General features: G+C 45.0%; 1 protein-coding gene across 1 annotated transcript; it reads right to left on the bottom strand.

Annotated features, from left to right (window-relative positions):
• Nucleotides 1–268: 268 nt before the first annotated feature.
• Nucleotides 269–13143, bottom strand: wdr13 (WD repeat domain 13). The gene is made up of 10 exons (XM_066644240.1): nt 12866–13143; nt 11870–11949; nt 10990–11221; nt 4979–5088; nt 4414–4544; nt 3850–4157; nt 2922–3102; nt 2477–2618; nt 2134–2252; nt 269–974 (listed from the first exon to the last, which is right to left on the bottom strand). The coding sequence occupies exons 1-10, from the start codon at nt 12890–12892 to the stop codon at nt 790–792; spliced, it is 1515 nt and encodes a 504-aa protein (XP_066500337.1). The 5' UTR covers nt 12893–13143; the 3' UTR covers nt 269–789.
• Nucleotides 13144–16879: the final 3736 nt, after the last annotated feature.

Below are 16879 nucleotides of genomic sequence, written 5' to 3' on the forward strand. Positions count from 1 at the left end.
CTTATATGACTCTGCATTACATATTTACTGCAAAGGTGTGGTTTATTTGCTGTGACTGAACAAGTGTAACTCTTTCGAGGTCCTGTGGTTAAAAGAGAGAAAAAAAAAAAAACATTGGGGTTTAATTCAGGTCATTACTGTTAAATGGTGCTTCTAGCTAATAAAACTCATGCAATTTGGGGGTGACCTCTGTGTGTCTGATGCTGGACTGATCTCTCTCTCTCACACACACACACACACCAGAAATAACAGACACAAAAAGCCTAGTGTGATGGAATTTATTACTTTTTAACAAGGCATAAATACAGTAGTGTTGTCATGTCGGCCAGCAGAGCTTATCAGTAATAAAACATTCAGTGATATGCACTTCCTTCAACATCATTAGACTTCCTTACAAACACAAACAAACACACACACACACACACCACATTACCCACAACATAACCAGTCATTATTAAATAGCCCTCTCTTCTAGCAGGCCATAGAATTAAATTAATTTCTACATCTGTAAAGCACTAATGTGTTTTGCACAAAGTCTCAAACAAGTGGCTTGCTCTCTCTCTCTCTCTCGCTCTCACACACACAAAAACATATCTCACAGCGATGACAGGATATGTGTAACTTTCGGACATATCAGACAAGCTAGTGGCTGTGTCTGGTTTTGACCAGCGTCACTGGAGCAGACGTGGTCTACCTGCCTGGTCCCTCCGTCAGTTTCTTTACAGCAGGATTGGAAATAATTGCACATGACTGGAAGTGAGGAGTGCTGACGCTGCAGTTGCCGAGCGACTATTTCTGCTCGCGTCTCCAGATGATGACCATGCCTGTTGCGTCGGAGGAGGCCAGAAGGCTCTCGTCGCAGTTGAAGCTGACGTCCAGCACTGGGCCGCTGTGACCCTGCAGCTTGTTTACGATGGCCTTCGTGTTGCGCTCCACGTCGAAGAAATAAACACAGGCGTCTTCACTGCCGGTAACTGAGCAACGGGAAAGGATTCAAACGGACTGAGCACGAGTGAATCAAACAGAATACAACAGTAATAATAGCAGCAGAACGAACTGGTAGGTGTTCTCACTTTGCTGCAGTAATTTGGGAGCATGCACATTAATTTTATGCTTTTTTTTAAAAGGAGATTATTCAAGCCGTGTGTACACAATTGAGTGCAATGAAAATGCTCATTGTTCACTGCATGTGCTTATTAAAGTGTGCATATGGAACCCATTAAACCACACACTGTGAAACAAGACCAAAAATCTCTTGTGTGCTGCCCAAGTCTGATGGTGTGTTACACCAGTGGTCACCAACCTTTTTACATACAAGATCACCCTTTGAAATCTGAACAAATGAAAGGTCTACCAGCGTAAATGCCAGGCTTAGGCTACTTTAAAAAAGGTGTGTACATCCCCATCGCCTCCAATAACATAAAATTAAACTGTTTACTTACTTCATTAATGTACAGCTGAGGGTTGGCTGTGATACTTAGTGCCTGACATGTTGTGCTACTGATAACTATCCTTTATCTTTACCCTCATCAGTTGATTTAGGGTGTGCATGTCTCTTAATTATACTACTTTTGGCCTATCCAAATGCCCTTCCTTTTATTTAGAGAGCTGCACTTATGTATGGTAGCACAACTCGTCAGAACACCGGGGTTTACTGTGACTACTTGTGCTGTAATTTGTAATCCGCATGAAATATTTGTGTATTAGCTCCCGTCTTAAAACCGCACCCGTCAGATCTGCTGCCGTGTCGACTCAGACAGGGCAGAAGCGGAGCTGCAGCACTATTGGTATCGGTATTCCCGGACACGAACCCTGTGTGACCACGACTTTAAGTGTCCCTGCTTAAGTAGCTCGCGAACCACTGCGGATACAGAATGACGCAGCTATAGTAACTTAAAGGACATAACTGAAGCAGCCATGGTTTATCTTGCATGGTCTTGGGGCAACCACTGTGTTACATCATACATACTGTGTTCACTTGTGGGAAATGGGTATTATACTTCCCTTTAAAAGTAGATTCATTGTTTCAAACAAGCAAAGCAGAAAGATATCTCTCTCTTTCTCCCTCTCTCTCTCTCTCTCGCTTTCTATTTCAAGGTCAAGGTTTGCTGAGTATGCAGGAGGTGATCTTACCGACACAGGCGCCCTGCCTGAAGGACATGAGTGGACAGAAGATGCTGTGGAGAGGCTGGGAGCCATGCTGGATGGGGAAACTCCTCTTCAGCTGCAGGGTGCCTTCATTATCGACAACTCTACAAAGTTATTAAAACATCCATCAAGCTGACATTTAATCTTCGGACATTTAAGATTTCCAATCATGCAGAATAAATGGTCATATGCCAAAGTCACTGGGTTTTAATCACTCAGAGAAGGGTATCTTCTAAAAGTTAAAGTGACTGGTCAACTCCCGTTCACTTTCACGGGATCTTAAAGTGTTTAAAGTTGTTATGAATTCAGAAAACGTGTCTGTTCCGACCTGTAGAGCAGTAGTTTGTTGACACATGCGTTGACGAGCAGAGACGGGTCTCGAGCCTCTCGGCTGATCCAGGAACGGGCAGAGATGCTGGAGATGGAGCTTCCCTCGCTCACCACCAGCCTCTTGGCTTTAGTCAGCTTCCCTGTGCAGACAACACAACCTCAGGACGTGCAAACCTTTCCCCTTCACGCTGCTGCCTCGCACAGTTTATTAAAAATGTCTGTGAATGGCCCCTGAAAATGTTAAGACATACAAATTCTAACCCACTTTCTTTCCATGAGCCCTGGGCAGCACTGTTAACATTCAATATCATGAATATAAGGCACTACCAAGTGTTATTTGAGAACTCTTGACAGACTTCAGCAGATTGTATTCATATGGACATTGTCCAGTGCTGCACCGTTACTGCTGCTTCAATATCCCTACAGGGTCCGGACCGTCTCACCTGTGGCCATGTCAAAGAGGAAGGAGAAAATGCTCCCTCTATCATCCCCTGCCCACAGGATCCTCCCCGGAGCATCAAATGAGAGCGAGAGCACACGGCCGGTCAGTTTACTAGAGCCCCCCTTCACTTTCTTCCCTGTGGAGATGTTCACCACCTGCAGCAAATGTTTACTGTTGCCAACCTGCAAAGAAAACATAGTGGGTACATTTTGTCAGCATTAAAGTCCTATTCTCTAGTTGGAGGGTTGCCAGTGCCTCAGTTAATCCATGCTGATGTACATCTCTGAATTCACAACAGTTCAGTCTGATTATAATTCTGTAGGAACCAATTCTATACGTCATGACTTTTTATATTAATTATTATTATTTATCATTATTAATAAGCATTTGTCACTCCATCATTAATCAATTCCACTCCCCTGTCTCACACACACCCCACCATCGACACCGATAAGGTGAGGAGAAGACTGGACTTTCTCAGAAACAGTCGATGTCACCACCTCTTAAAATTGTCATTAAGAGGAGAACACCAACTGCCCAGATCTGTCACATCAGCTGACAGACGCCAGTGTACTCGGGCACTGCGGTGTGATGAGGAGTGGGAGGGGGCAGTCCCACCAACCCAGACAGAGCGAGGTTAACTGTGCTCTCTTAGGACTCCCAGCTCTCCTGATGATAGGCTTCACGCTTAGACCATTGCACCACTCAGGAGCCCCCCACGTAAAGATTTTCTGCCACAAATATGTTACTACACTGTTTAAAAAACCCAATACAAACAAATTTCAAAATGTTTTTGAACATATTTCTGTTTGAAATCAACCAAAGCTTTATTTGTACACAGAAAAAAAAGAAATAATCTTATTAATAATAATAATAATAACCACCAAACTGTCTGATCTTCACTCTCCTCTCTCTCTGGCAGAACTCACCACAGTGAGGTTGTTGTTCATTGGCTGGAAGGTGCAGCAGAGCAGCTCACTGGCCTCAGGGTCGACCACTTCTCGAATGCAGCGTCCATCCTCCGTGTTCCAGATCCGCAGCGTGCCGTCCTGAGACGTGGACACGATGACGTCGTTGCTGAGTGACCAGGCAAAGTCAGTCACGGGTCCAGCGTGTCCCTTCAGCGTCACCTTCACAGCCGGCGGAGATGGGGACAGGGTCATGATCGACAAGGTGCCGTCCAAAGAGCAGCAAGCCAGGAGATGCTTATCGTCATTGGCAAACTGCAGCCGAGGAACTGGGGAAACAATAGAACCAGAGAACGTATTAATAAAGACACATATTGGAATAATAAAGACATAACATCTACGGAACACAACGGGTGTCTGAGTGGACCGAGAGAGGCTGTTAGGACATATTTATGTGTATTTTTATTTGTGTGTGAACACATCTTGACTGATCCGCAACATTTAAAATCAATGTTTAAGTGGAAAACGAAATCTTTTTCCAGCTAACAGAACTCGATCGACTGCCCTGACGTAAATATTCCTCACCAGCCGAGTCGACGTGTTGGTCGAAGATGTGGTGCATGCCAGCAAAGGCGTAATTCTCACTCAGAGTTGTGTCACCTGCCATAGCGCGACTCGCCTCTGCCACGGATGTGGGCACTAGACTGCCCGGAGGCCTGGCGGAAATAAAAAGTTATCAATATTCAAGAGTATTCTACAGTGCATTTCTTTCCTGAAATAGATCTTTGAGGACAGAGGATAAATAAACAAGCAACAAAACATCAGCATAGTGCCCTATTTCCTAATAAAAAACACCAAAGTTCAGACGGTGGCGCTGGGTTCAGAAAGCTTGGAAACATTAGGTACAATGAAGAACACTCAGTGTGTGACTGAGGGGATAACACTGAGGGAGATTTAAAACAACAGTCAAGGACAGAGCGAATAAGAAGGCATTAAGCTATTATTAAAGGCCTACAGTTGTTTTTTGGATCATGTGACTATCGGGTCCTCTGTTGGGGTGTTTAATCTTCTTACTGCTTTGTTCCCGATCATACGAATGAACATGCTTAGATATGTCATTCAGAAATGAACGAATGAATAAGCTACATACCTCTCCTCGTACACCGCTCTGTTCATTTGGGCCTGAAGCTGATAGGAACCGCGACTCACTGACCGGCGATGACCTCGAGCGCCCTGAGCACGGGGGTCCTCCTCAAAGTCCTGGTAGGAGGGAAGGGACAGAGAATAGGAGGAGATGGCAGGAAGCAAGGCAGAGACAGGGAGAGGCATGTGAAGCAAAGGATAGCAGGAAAGGAAAACACACGAAAGAAAATCCAGAGACAAACACAAGGGAGATGGAAAAGAAAGAAGATGGAGATGGAAAAGAAGAAAAGGAAGGAGAGAGAGACAGATCTCGGAGAGTTGATCTGGTGCTACAAAGTCTGTTTTATCACACAAAAGCCATGCACAGTGATCACAGCGGTAGATTCAGCAGCTCTCACATAATACACTCACAATGCACTCCACATGCAATTTCCCACAGCTCAGTATAATCCCACTGGACAATCACTGACAAGATAACAGCAGTCTCTTCTGCAGTACAAAAGCCTTAATATCAGATCAGGGTGCATGCACAGGGGGTCTAAGAGGGGGCTGACTTCACTGTCTCAATATCAAGCTCCTAGATGAAGCGCAGGTCAGTATTAAGAATGTAATGATTTCATTATCCATACTGAACAACTGAATAAGAGATTGTCAGAATTTAGAGGCTCTCTTTTGGTGTTTTCCCAGTGGTCAGTTTGATACAACACAGTTCAGTTCTTAATCCAAACCCAGTATTGTTCACACCCTGCTCCAGCACCCGTGTCCATTCCTCAATGTTAAATAGAGCCGTGAAGGTGGGTGGAGTCTCTGAAGGCTGTGTTTTGGTCACAGGACACTGATGTAAACTGTAGCAAACAGGGACAAGCTCCAAGTTCTGATTTCCCTTTTACTCAGCGCTCGGTTTTACAGGAAGAGGCAGAGACTCTGTTTAACAGAACACTGGAACCTCTTTTCAAGTAACGGCTGTTTCTATTGCTGGACTCCAGATGCTCCATACAGAGAGAGACAGGGGCTTGTACCAGCAGTGAGTGACCAGTCAGAGGTTTCTGTCCTGGTCACAGTCAGCGGTTCAAGTTTGTATCTTCCACTTCCAAAACAGCTCAACTCAGATGTTTTTGTGACTTATGGAGCTTTTCCACTGCATGGAACCTACACGACTCTGCTCGGATCTCTCGCTTTTCCACTGGCCAAATCTGGTACCTGGTCCTTGGAAACAGGTACTTTTTCAGTCCCAGCTCACGTCGGGTTCCAACCGAGTCGAGTAGGTACTAAATGGTGAGGTGTAAACCCTGCAGAGCGCTGATTGGCCAGAGCCATGTCAATCACCAAGAAATGCAGAGCTCATTCAAATCCAGCTCAAACTCTCCGCTTGTTAAATCTCTAAAGTTACTGCAGCTTTCTCATTTATTTTTAATCGGACTCACAACGGCTGCTCGTAACTTTACCTCGATGTGTTTTGGAGAGGTTTATATGCTTCTCAGGCTGATGGCCAAAGCTGAACTTGCAACATGGTCAACTGATCTGTGAGAAGTGGGGCGCAGTGGAGCGCGAAGCGCCTAACTTTACCGTCGTGGTTGTTATGGTTTTCAAAGCCAGCGATTCCCGTTACAGTTTCGTTTCCTGATATGAACCACGACTCTAGAAACGAACCCGAGCCTCCTCCGAGCCGGCGGCTGGAAACGGCCACTGACCCCAATAGGCGAGTCTCCCAGCGCCCGGACTTGAGTGAGCTTTTAAGATTAGCACACTGTAGCTTTAGCAATTTAGCATTAGTGTAAATAGCAGACACTGAAATTCGTGCTAAGTTAAGCCGTATCTACGCTTCGTCTCCCCACATTCACCGCCTACTCTCCGTTATTCCACCCACCCCCCCCCACCTCCCGTCATACAGCCAGTGCCTGTGTTACTCCTCAAGCGAGTCTTCACGTCTTCAAGGTAGCGGTGTGTAACCACTTACAACTTTATTATTTCTTTTTTATTACTGTTTCCACTGTATTTCTCTTTTATTTTTAGTAACGCTACATGTGTTTTTTTTTACTAATTTGAGAGTGTTGGGGGGGCAGGAACGCATTAATTGCTTTTCCATTATTTTAAATGGGGAAAATTGACTCGAGAAACTAACTTTTCTACTTACGAACCGGGTCACGGAACGGATCAAGTTCGTAGGTAGAGGTTCCACTGTAATTTAAAAAAAATATTGAACCAATGGCAGTGCTCTGTAATGAACGTCAGTCAGTGACAGATGCTGTAAATAATGTATATTGTAATATAAAAACGTGTTTAAAAATCATATCATTGTTATTGCAACATTTTAAACTGTGATATATGTGTTTGTATTGAATTATTGTCCAGGCCGAAGTACACGTCTGCGCAGTGAAAAAAGGGGAAAAACCATGTGATAACTGATTTGAAACCGTACCACTCTGCCCTGTGGAAATAGAAGAAAGTGGGAAGAAATTTAATATCTAAAACGTGAAGAATTGAATATCTGAAATTATGATGTTATCGGGCACGGTGTATCACGTTTGGACGGTAAAATTACTGCAGGGTGGGAATGTTAATCAAGAGGGTCGTATTTTTCCTCTAAGCTCTAACAATGCTAACTGAGAGCATGTCCCCTTTTGCTGCAGTACCACCATCTGCAATTTGGTAATTTGGATTTACACTAGATGTTGGCTCACTAGTGTGAGGATTTGATTGCGTTCAGCCTCAAGAGCCTAAGTGAAGTCAGGTGTTGATACTGAATGATTATTTTGGACCAGAAATGCCACTCCAACTCGTCCCAAAAGCACTGGACATGCTACTTTGCGTTTAATTTCTCTGGGGGGAAAAAAAGTCAGCATTTTATCAAAAACCCCGGTCGGACCTAGATCTGGTCTTGATCCTGACACTATGCCTCATCACATCCCTCAAGTCTTTAGCTGAGACACCCCTATCAATGCTTTTATAAATCTGATTATCCCTCTGTCTTTTCTGTCTGTTGCTGACCTCAGTTCTGTCCAGTGTGGGTTCTCTATTTGTCTAATTCTTTCAATAAAGCGCAGTGTCAATGCTTTTCCCAAAATAACATTTTTCTTTATCTGTCTGTCTAACCCTTCGCCTGTCTGTCTGTCTAACCCTTCGCCTGTCTGTCTGTCTGTCTAACCCTTCGCCTGTCTGTCTGTCTGTCTAACCCTTCGCCTGCCTGTCTGTCTGTCTGTCTAACCCTTCGCCTGCCTGTCTGTCTGTCTAACCCTTCGCCTGCCTGTCTGTCTGTCTGTCTAACCCTTCGCCTGCCTGTCTGTCTGTCTAACCCTTCGCCTGCCTGTCTGTCTGTCTGTCTGTCTGTCTAACCCTTCGCCTGCCTGTCTGTCTGTCTGTCTAACCCTTCGCCTGCCTGTCTGTCTGTCTGTCTGTCTGTCTAACCCTTCGCCTGCCTGTCTGTCTGTCTGTCTGTCTGTCTAACCCTTCGCCTGCCTGTCTGTCTGTCTGTCTGTCTGTCTAACCCTTCGCCTGCCTGTCTGTCTGTCTGTCTAACCCTTCGCCTGCCTGTCTGTCTGTCTAACCCTTCGCCTGTCTGTCTGTCTAACCCTTCGCCTGTCTGTCTGTCTGTCTAACCCTTCGCCTGCCTGTCTGTCTGTCTGTCTAACCCTTCGCCTGCCTGTCTGTCTGTCTGTCTGTCTAACCCTTCGCCTGCCTGTCTGTCTGTCTGTCTGTCTAACCCTTCGCCTGCCTGTCTGTCTGTCTAACCCTTCGCCTGCCTGTCTGTCTGTCTGTCTAACCCTTCGCCTGCCTGTCTGTCTGTCTGTCTGTCTAACCCTTCGCCTGCCTGTCTGTCTGTCTGTCTGTCTAACCCTTCGCCTGCCTGTCTGTCTGTCTGTCTAACCCTTCGCCTGCCTGTCTGTCTGTCTAACCCTTCGCCTGTCTGTCTGTCTGTCTAACCCTTCGCCTGCCTGTCTGTCTGTCTAACCCTTCGCCTGCCTGTCTGTCTGTCTGTCTGTCTAACCCTTCGCCTGCCTGTCTGTCTGTCTAACCCTTCGCCTGCCTGTCTGTCTGTCTAACCCTTCGCCTGCCTGTCTGTCTGTCTAACCCTTCGCCTGCCTGTCTGTCTGTCTGTCTGTCTAACCCTTCGCCTGCCTGTCTGTCTGTCTGTCTAACCCTTCGCCTGTCTGTCTGTCTAACCCTTCGCCTGTCTGTCTGTCTAACCCTTCGCCTGTCTGTCTGTCTAACCCTTCGCCTGTCTGTCTGTCTAACCCTTCGCCTGTCTGTCTGTCTAACCCTTCGCCTGTCTGTCTGTCTAACCCTTCGCCTGTCTGTCTGTCTAACCCTTCGCCTGTCTGTCTGTCTAACCCTTCGCCTGTCTGTCTGTCTGTCTGTCTAACCCCTCCCCTGTCTGTCTGTCTGTCTGTCTAACCCTTCGCCTGTCTGTCTGTCTGTCTAACCCTTCGCCTGTCTGTCTGTCTGTCTAACCCTTCGTCTGTCTGTCTGTCTGTCTGTCTGTCTAACCCTTCGCCTGTCTGTCTCCCTGCCTGTCTGTCTGTCTAACCCTTCGCCTGTCTGTCTGTCTAACCCTTCGCCTGTCTGTCTGTCTAACCCTTCGCCTGTCTGTCTGTCTGTCTGTCTAACCCTTCGCCTGCCTGTCTGTCTAACCCTTCGCCTGCCTGTCTGTCTAACCCTTCGCCTGCCTGTCTGTCTAACCCTTCGCCTGCCTGTCTGTCTAACCCTTCGCCTGCCTGTCTGTCTAACCCTTCGCCTGTCTGCCTGTCTAACCCTTCGCCTGTCTGCCTGTCTAACCCTTCGCCTGTCTGTCTGTCTGTCTGTCTAACCCTTCGCCTGTCTGTCTCCCTGCCTGTCTGTCTGTCTGTCTAACCCTTCGCCTGTCTGTCTGTCTAACCCTTCGCCTGTCTGTCTGTCTGTCTAACCCTTCGCCTGTCTGTCTGTCTAACCCTTCGCCTGCCTGTCTGTCTGTCTGTCTAACCCTTCGCCTGCCTGTCTGTCTGTCTAACCCTTCGCCTGCCTGTCTGTCTGTCTAACCCTTCGCCTGCCTGTCTGTCTGTCTAACCCTTCGCCTGTCTGTCTGTCTGTCTAACCCTTCGCCTGTCTGTCTGTCTGTCTAACCCTTCGCCTGTCTGTCTGTCTGTCTGTCTAACCCTTCGCCTGTCTGTCTGTCTGTCTGTCTAACCCTTCGCCTGTCTGTCTGTCTGTCTGTCTAACCCTTCGCCTGTCTGTCTGTCTGTCTGTCTGTCTGTCCCTTCGCCTGTCTGTCTGTCTGTCTGTCTAACCCTTCGCCTGTCTGTCTGTCTAACCCTTCGCCTGTCTGTCTGTCTGTCTAACCCTTCGCCTGTCTGTCTGTCTGTCTGTCTAACCCTTCGCCTGCCTGTCTGTCTGTCTGTCTAACCCTTCGCCTGCCTGTTTGTCTGTCTGTCTGTCTAACCCTTCGCCTGCCTGTCTGTCTGTCTGTCTGTCTGTCTAACCCTTCGCCTGTCTGTCTGTCTAACCCTTCGCCTGTCTGTCTGTCTGTCTAACCCTTCGCCTGTCTGTCTGTCTGTCTAACCCTTCGCCTGTCTGTCTGTCTGTCTAACCCTTCGCCTGTCTGTCTGTCTGTCTAACCCTTCGCCTGTCTGTCTGTCTGTCTAACCCTTCGCCTGTCTGTCTGTCTGTCTAACCCTTCGCCTGTCTGTCTGTCTGTCTAACCCTTCGCCTGTCTGTCTGTCTGTCTAACCCTTCGCCTGTCTGTCTGTCTGTCTAACCCTTCGCCTGTCTGTCTGTCTGTCTAACCCTTCGCCTGTCTGTCTGTCTGTCTAACCCTTCGCCTGTCTGTCTGTCTGTCTAACCCTTCGCCTGTCTGTCTGTCTGTCTAACCCTTCGCCTGTCTGTCTGTCTGTCTAACCCTTCGCCTGTCTGTCTGTCTGTCTAACCCTTCGCCTGTCTGTCTGTCTGTCTAACCCTCCGCCTGTCTGTCTGTCTGTCTAACCCTCCGCCTGTCTGTCTGTCTGTCTAACTCTTCGCCTATCTGTTTGTCTGTAGCCTGGCTCTGACCTCCATTCGGTCCAGTGTGGTGCGGGAGCTGCGCACACTGCTGGCTCTGAAGCTGCTTTGCTCAGACAGCGGCCCGTATCGCAGGGCGAGCAGCTGGCTGCGCAGACGCAGGTACTGCCTGCGCAGCACTGGCTCAAAGCCACACTTGGCATTCTCACGGAGCAGCTGGCTGCGCCGGCGGATGTACTGCGTGCGGAACTGGGGGTACGTAGGCGTGCGGTAAGCATTGTACCTGGGAGAGGGAGATGGAGACAAAAACACAGAGAGAAACAGACAGACAGACAGAGAGAGATGGAGCGAGAGAGAGGAAATGTAACATTAATGACTAAAATACTACTCACATTAAACTTCTGGGTCTTTCACTGATGATTATATTAATAACTCAGTCATTCATGAGTTTATAAAAAGTTCAGTAAGGCCAAACAATAAAATTAAATTCATGCCAAGAAATAAAATTGAAATAATTATGGCCATTATAATAAATGTTGGGAGAAAAAGAGGACAGAAAAGCTAGAGCAGATCAAAGCATAAAGCAACTAACTGAACAAATCCAGTAGTCAATAAATCATGAAATGATAAAACCTTGTTTGTTTTAATATTTTGAATTATTGACGAATAGGCAAAATAAGTGACTGACTCTCGTTTCCGTTTCCACATTCCTACCCACAATATATCAGACCCATGAATGGGGAAATGGCTGTGTGGAACAGATAACTATAGTCCAATAAGATCCCTTGCAAAAAATTAATTATAATAATAATTACACACACACACACACACACACGCACGCACACTTTGAACACCCTAGGCCTGAATGGGGCCCTTTTAACTGTAACATCAGGCTGTGTCTGGTCAGTACTCTGTAATCTCAGACTCTCACCTTGCGTCCACTGCCAGCACTTGCTGCCAAACTGCAGCCATTCCACAAAAGCTGAGGGCAGCAGGGTTCACGCCTGGTCCCTACAAAGAAGACAACAGAGAATACCATCGTTCCAGTGAATCTCAGATAAAAGGAAACATGCCAGTCTTTTTCCAGTCTTGTTCCCATGCCTGACATAAATATACTGTTGCTCTTGGCAGGTCATCTTCAAATTAGGGCTGAAAGATGATTGCAATCACAAAATGCCATAGTTCAACTATCACACAAGCTGCCATTTTGATTGATAAAATAAAACAGTGGTGACACAGTGGCACAGCAGTCAGTGTTGCTTCCACACAGCTCCAGGGTCTCGGGGTCCTGGGTTCATTCCTCCCTTCATTCCTGACTGGGTGAAATTCTCAGCAGGTGTGTGCATGTGTGATGCCCTGTCCAGGGTGTGTTCCTGCCTTGCTCCCAGTGATTCCGGGTACGATCCAGACCCACCACCACCCCAAACAGGTTGAAACAGTTAGAGGATGAAAGAATGAATGATTCTGCTGAGTAAACACATCTGTTGTGCTACTGCAATTCTCACAATCTGTTAAAATAATACTGAACTGTGCTTCTAAGGTGTGACACTTTAGAAACAAACCACACCTTCCCTTATAACCATTAAATACCCTTCAGTATGAATGATCAGCAGCAGCCTAAACCCTGACAGGAAGAAAGCAGTTTTCAGATTCATTATTTAAGGTGTGACAACCCAGTTATAAACAAAACCATCCATTAAAAGCCTTTCAATACAAATGGCCGTTAATATCCTACACCCCCCCCCCCTCTGTAACAGTAACTAACCCACATTTTCTCCTTTTAAATTAATCTTTCTGACAACAGAAACGCAGTAATTACACGTCTGCACGGTTTAAGCCATTTAAGGTGGAACGGGAAATTCGTATCTCAAGCTAACATCAAATTCAGACGCCATTAGCTCCAAAATAAAGCGAATTATTCTCCTACACTTGTCATGGTCGGAGAGAGACTCATGTCGACGCAGAATTCACCAGGAAAAGAGGGTAAAGCTTGTTTTAATTTATAAAATAAAGCCCAAAATCCACCCCTGCGTCGCTGGGCAACAGTTAGCTGCTGTAGCTTCACGGCTGCGGAAAACCGCCCACAGAAGCTACAGAGCAACACCCTGCATCCGACAGCGGCTCCAGGGCGGAATAATCTCTGTCAGTAACCGCAAAAGACAGCGTCGCGACCCTCCGAGTCTGTACGTCCTTAAACCGGCTCCGAATAGCTGTTAAATCCGTATTATTTCTGTTTTAATACAGCACCCCTACCTCCCAATCATCCTCGGCTCATTCCGCCTGGACGGACGCCGTAACGTGACGATTTTCCCGGAGCCGGGAACAGCGCTGATCTCTAAACCATCCGTTCCTCTCAAATTTCCCATACCCTGTCCATTCGGATAGTTTAAAAATCTGCAGCTATAACTATTCCTCTTCCGGTTATCAATTAAACCCCTAAAACTCATATCTGTTCATCAGATGGAGACGGTATTTCCAAGTAATAAATCCCCCAATGCCGGGATTGGTTCCTTTATGACGTATGAAACCCTGATTGTATGTTGCTGCATTCACACAGCGTCAGAAACTGGGAAAGACCAGTTTTCACACTTGTAAATTGATTAGAATGGCTGACTAATTTGTATTAACCACTGGTAAACTCTATTCTAGATGATAAACAGTTTTACAAGATGTGATATATATATATATATATATATATATATATATATATATATATATATATATATATATATATATATATATATATATATATATGTTTTAAAGTTGTTTCAAAAAATGCATAAGAAATTTCCCATATTCCTGTGCCATTTATCCAACACACCTCCAGTTGTTTATTAATGCAGAGTCTTATTAATACAACTCTGATTCCTAAAAGAAAGCCTCATAATTTTCAAAAATGTTTCTGTTTCATTCTGCTTTATCATAGTTTTACTCTAATTCTAAAAAAATCTTTAAGAGCCACACAATGATTTTGTAAAATAAGGTATTAATCTCTGTATTTCCTCTAGATATTAGACTATTGTACTGTGTATGTGACACAAACACTTTGAAAAAGCACTTGAAGATAAAACCATAGATCAAATTAAAAATAAGAAATACACACAAATGTTCACTTTAAAAAGAGCAGTGTTCAATTCAAATCCAGATATGTTTTAAAAGTCTGCAGTGAGTGGAACTCATTAAAAGAAGAATGGAGTTCCACAGTTTAAAGAGGCCTTGCCTTTTCCTTATATTTTACTGAAGGTAGTTTTAGAAAGAAGTACAGACCTAAGGTTGTGAACTGGGAAGTAAACTCAGAGGCATTCTCTGGTGTAACCCGGAGCCTTTAGGAACTTTACAAAGACGTAAAAACTTTAAACATTAAAGATACAGGCGGCCAGTGGAGTTCTTAAAAACGTTTTGCAGACTCTAAACAAATGCAGAAGATTAGAAGAAGGAGAAGCTGAACTTCCACCATCTTCTCTCTGCTTCCCCCAGATGTTTGCTCATCCATTTTCAGAACTCTCCTTTTCTTCTGGAAATTAGGTCATGCACATTATTCCAAAGAGAAACCTGAGGCACAACAACAATACGCTCTTCGGGATATGGGTCAGGACTGAACTGTACGGAGCATTCAGGGCTGAGCCAGGCCTCGCCTGAGTCAGAGAAGACATGTGAATTGAAATGTACATTTTCTTTGCAGAATTTTTAGATGAAAATTGACCCTTTGTTCACTTTTATACTGTTCCAGACAATGGCAAGCAATAAGAGCGAAACATCCATCATTTTCTTAACAATAAAAGGATTAACTGTACAAAAGGATCCCGGTCACCGTGGTTTGTCCTGAGCTCAGCAGAGAGCGGCTGACGGGGCTCTTTGCTTTCTCCCAGCGCGCTTTCCCGAAGGGGCCCTGCTCTCGGACCCATTCACTGTCCGCCGCAATAAATGAGCGAAGCAGCCCGGGCCCGGCACCTCATTTTCAAAAAGGACGCAAAGACTTTGGAGCACAGCCAACATGCCTGGAACAAAAGGTACACTCGGAAGAGTCGGGCCGAGGCAGATTTTAGAATATGAGAAAAGTAACTGGTCTTATCTTTAAAAGGAGGATTATTATTCAAACTATTAAAGACTGGGGCAGTTTTAGGCAGCAGCTCATGTCTTGAGATGTGTTTCTGAAGGTCAGGGTCCACCGCTTCATTAAAATATAACTGGAATATCTGTAGGTTCTAGTGTGCATTTTTACATGTTACCTCCTGGATTACTGCTGTGTACTCGATGCAAGTTTAGTTAGAAGCCAATTTGATGGATGTAGTTTTCAAGTAATTATTACCATTTTTAAAAACATTGCTGCATTGTTGTCTACCAAACGCAAGAATGATTCCAAGAAATTCAGCCACACGTGGAATATTTTTATGATTGTTCTCACATCCTTCTCCATCTTTTCCAGGTAACAAGTCGGACAAGAAATCAACCACCAAGGTAAATATAGGCCCCTCCACAGCGCCGCTCCCAACCCACGCTGTATGTTCTCAGTAAAAGATCATATAAAAAGCTCTGGTAGTGTTCAATTCACACCAAAGCACTCTGATCTGAAGTATATTTCTGTAGGCGGCAATTTAACACACTCATTTACTACAAGGTCAACAGGATAACCACCGTGATACACACAGAGCAAAAAAAACACTGAGAACAGAGAAAAACCTCACTGTCTCACCTCCAGTCCAAGAGATGACACTCGGATTAACGGGAGCTGTTATTTATTTGAGTATTTTGAGAATCCTGGTCTTGTTAAATGTCTCCTTCTTCGTGTCCTTTCCCCCTCGCAGCAGCCTCAGAGTCCTAAGGAGCAGCCGAAGAAAGGTGATCAGAAAGGAGATGACAATAAAAAGCAAGGAGGTAAGTATTAACAGCCCCTCAGTGCGTGAAGGCCTCAGATTTTAGACAGAAATAAACTGAACGTTAGAATTACAGTGAGCCGTGACTCGGCCTCTGACATAATGAAGTTTAATAGAAAACAAATATATCAACTAAACGTTAAAGGAACACTAGGTAAGAGTTGGTGTTTTTGCTCCTGGGCTCCCCCTACAGTTTCAGAGTGTTATTGACTTCTACAGCACTGCCCTGAAATCACGGGGGAGGGATGGGGAGGGAGTGGGGCAGTTTTCTGCCCTCCTTTAAAGATTACATAGTGCAGTTTCTGCAGTGCTGAGCTCAGAGTATCAGAGTCCTTATTATAGCTCAGTGTCACATAATAATAATAATTTTAAAGCTTTAATTTACAGGTAAAAACCACCTAGAGTTCCTTTAATGACTAATATATAAACAGAATATTTTCTCTGTCCAATGAAAACCATGGATCAGAAAAGTGACTGAACAGAAGGGAAATCCTTTTTTAACTTTGAGAGGAAGTCAATGTAAATAAGATTTTATTCCACGAAATTCTAGAGCACTTCTATTGGTCCATTCGTCATGAAATGTTCACACAGCATAAGGACAGCTTCTGTGTTCAAAAGACGTAGTAAACAAAATAAAAGAGGAACATTAATATTAATTAAGTCATTCATTTATTCATTTCCTGTAACTGCTTTATCGAGACCAGGGCCACAATGTGTCCAGAGCCTACACAGAATCACTGAGTGCAAGGCAGTAACACGCCCCGGAGAGGCCGCCAGTCTTAGAGCATCACACACCCACTCACACACTCACCCAGTCATAATTAGATCATGTGTTCACTAATATATTTCACTAGAAGCAGTTACAAAAATCCAGGTCCAATCTAATTGCACTTGAATACAAATCAGTGTAAATGCGCTATTCACCACCTGGTACTTTAAAAAAACAACAACAAAAAAACAAAAGCATAGTTCACATTTTTAATCATTTTAGTCGAAAGCCAAGTACGGTGTGTGCACCTTGGTTTTAGTAAAGAGTCTAGCGGTGTGTGTTAAGCAGGACATATTTT

Source organism: Hoplias malabaricus, chromosome 14 (genome assembly GCF_029633855.1).
Source record: "Hoplias malabaricus isolate fHopMal1 chromosome 14, fHopMal1.hap1, whole genome shotgun sequence".
In the NCBI taxonomy this organism is placed as follows: Eukaryota; Metazoa; Chordata; class Actinopteri; order Characiformes; family Erythrinidae; genus Hoplias; species Hoplias malabaricus.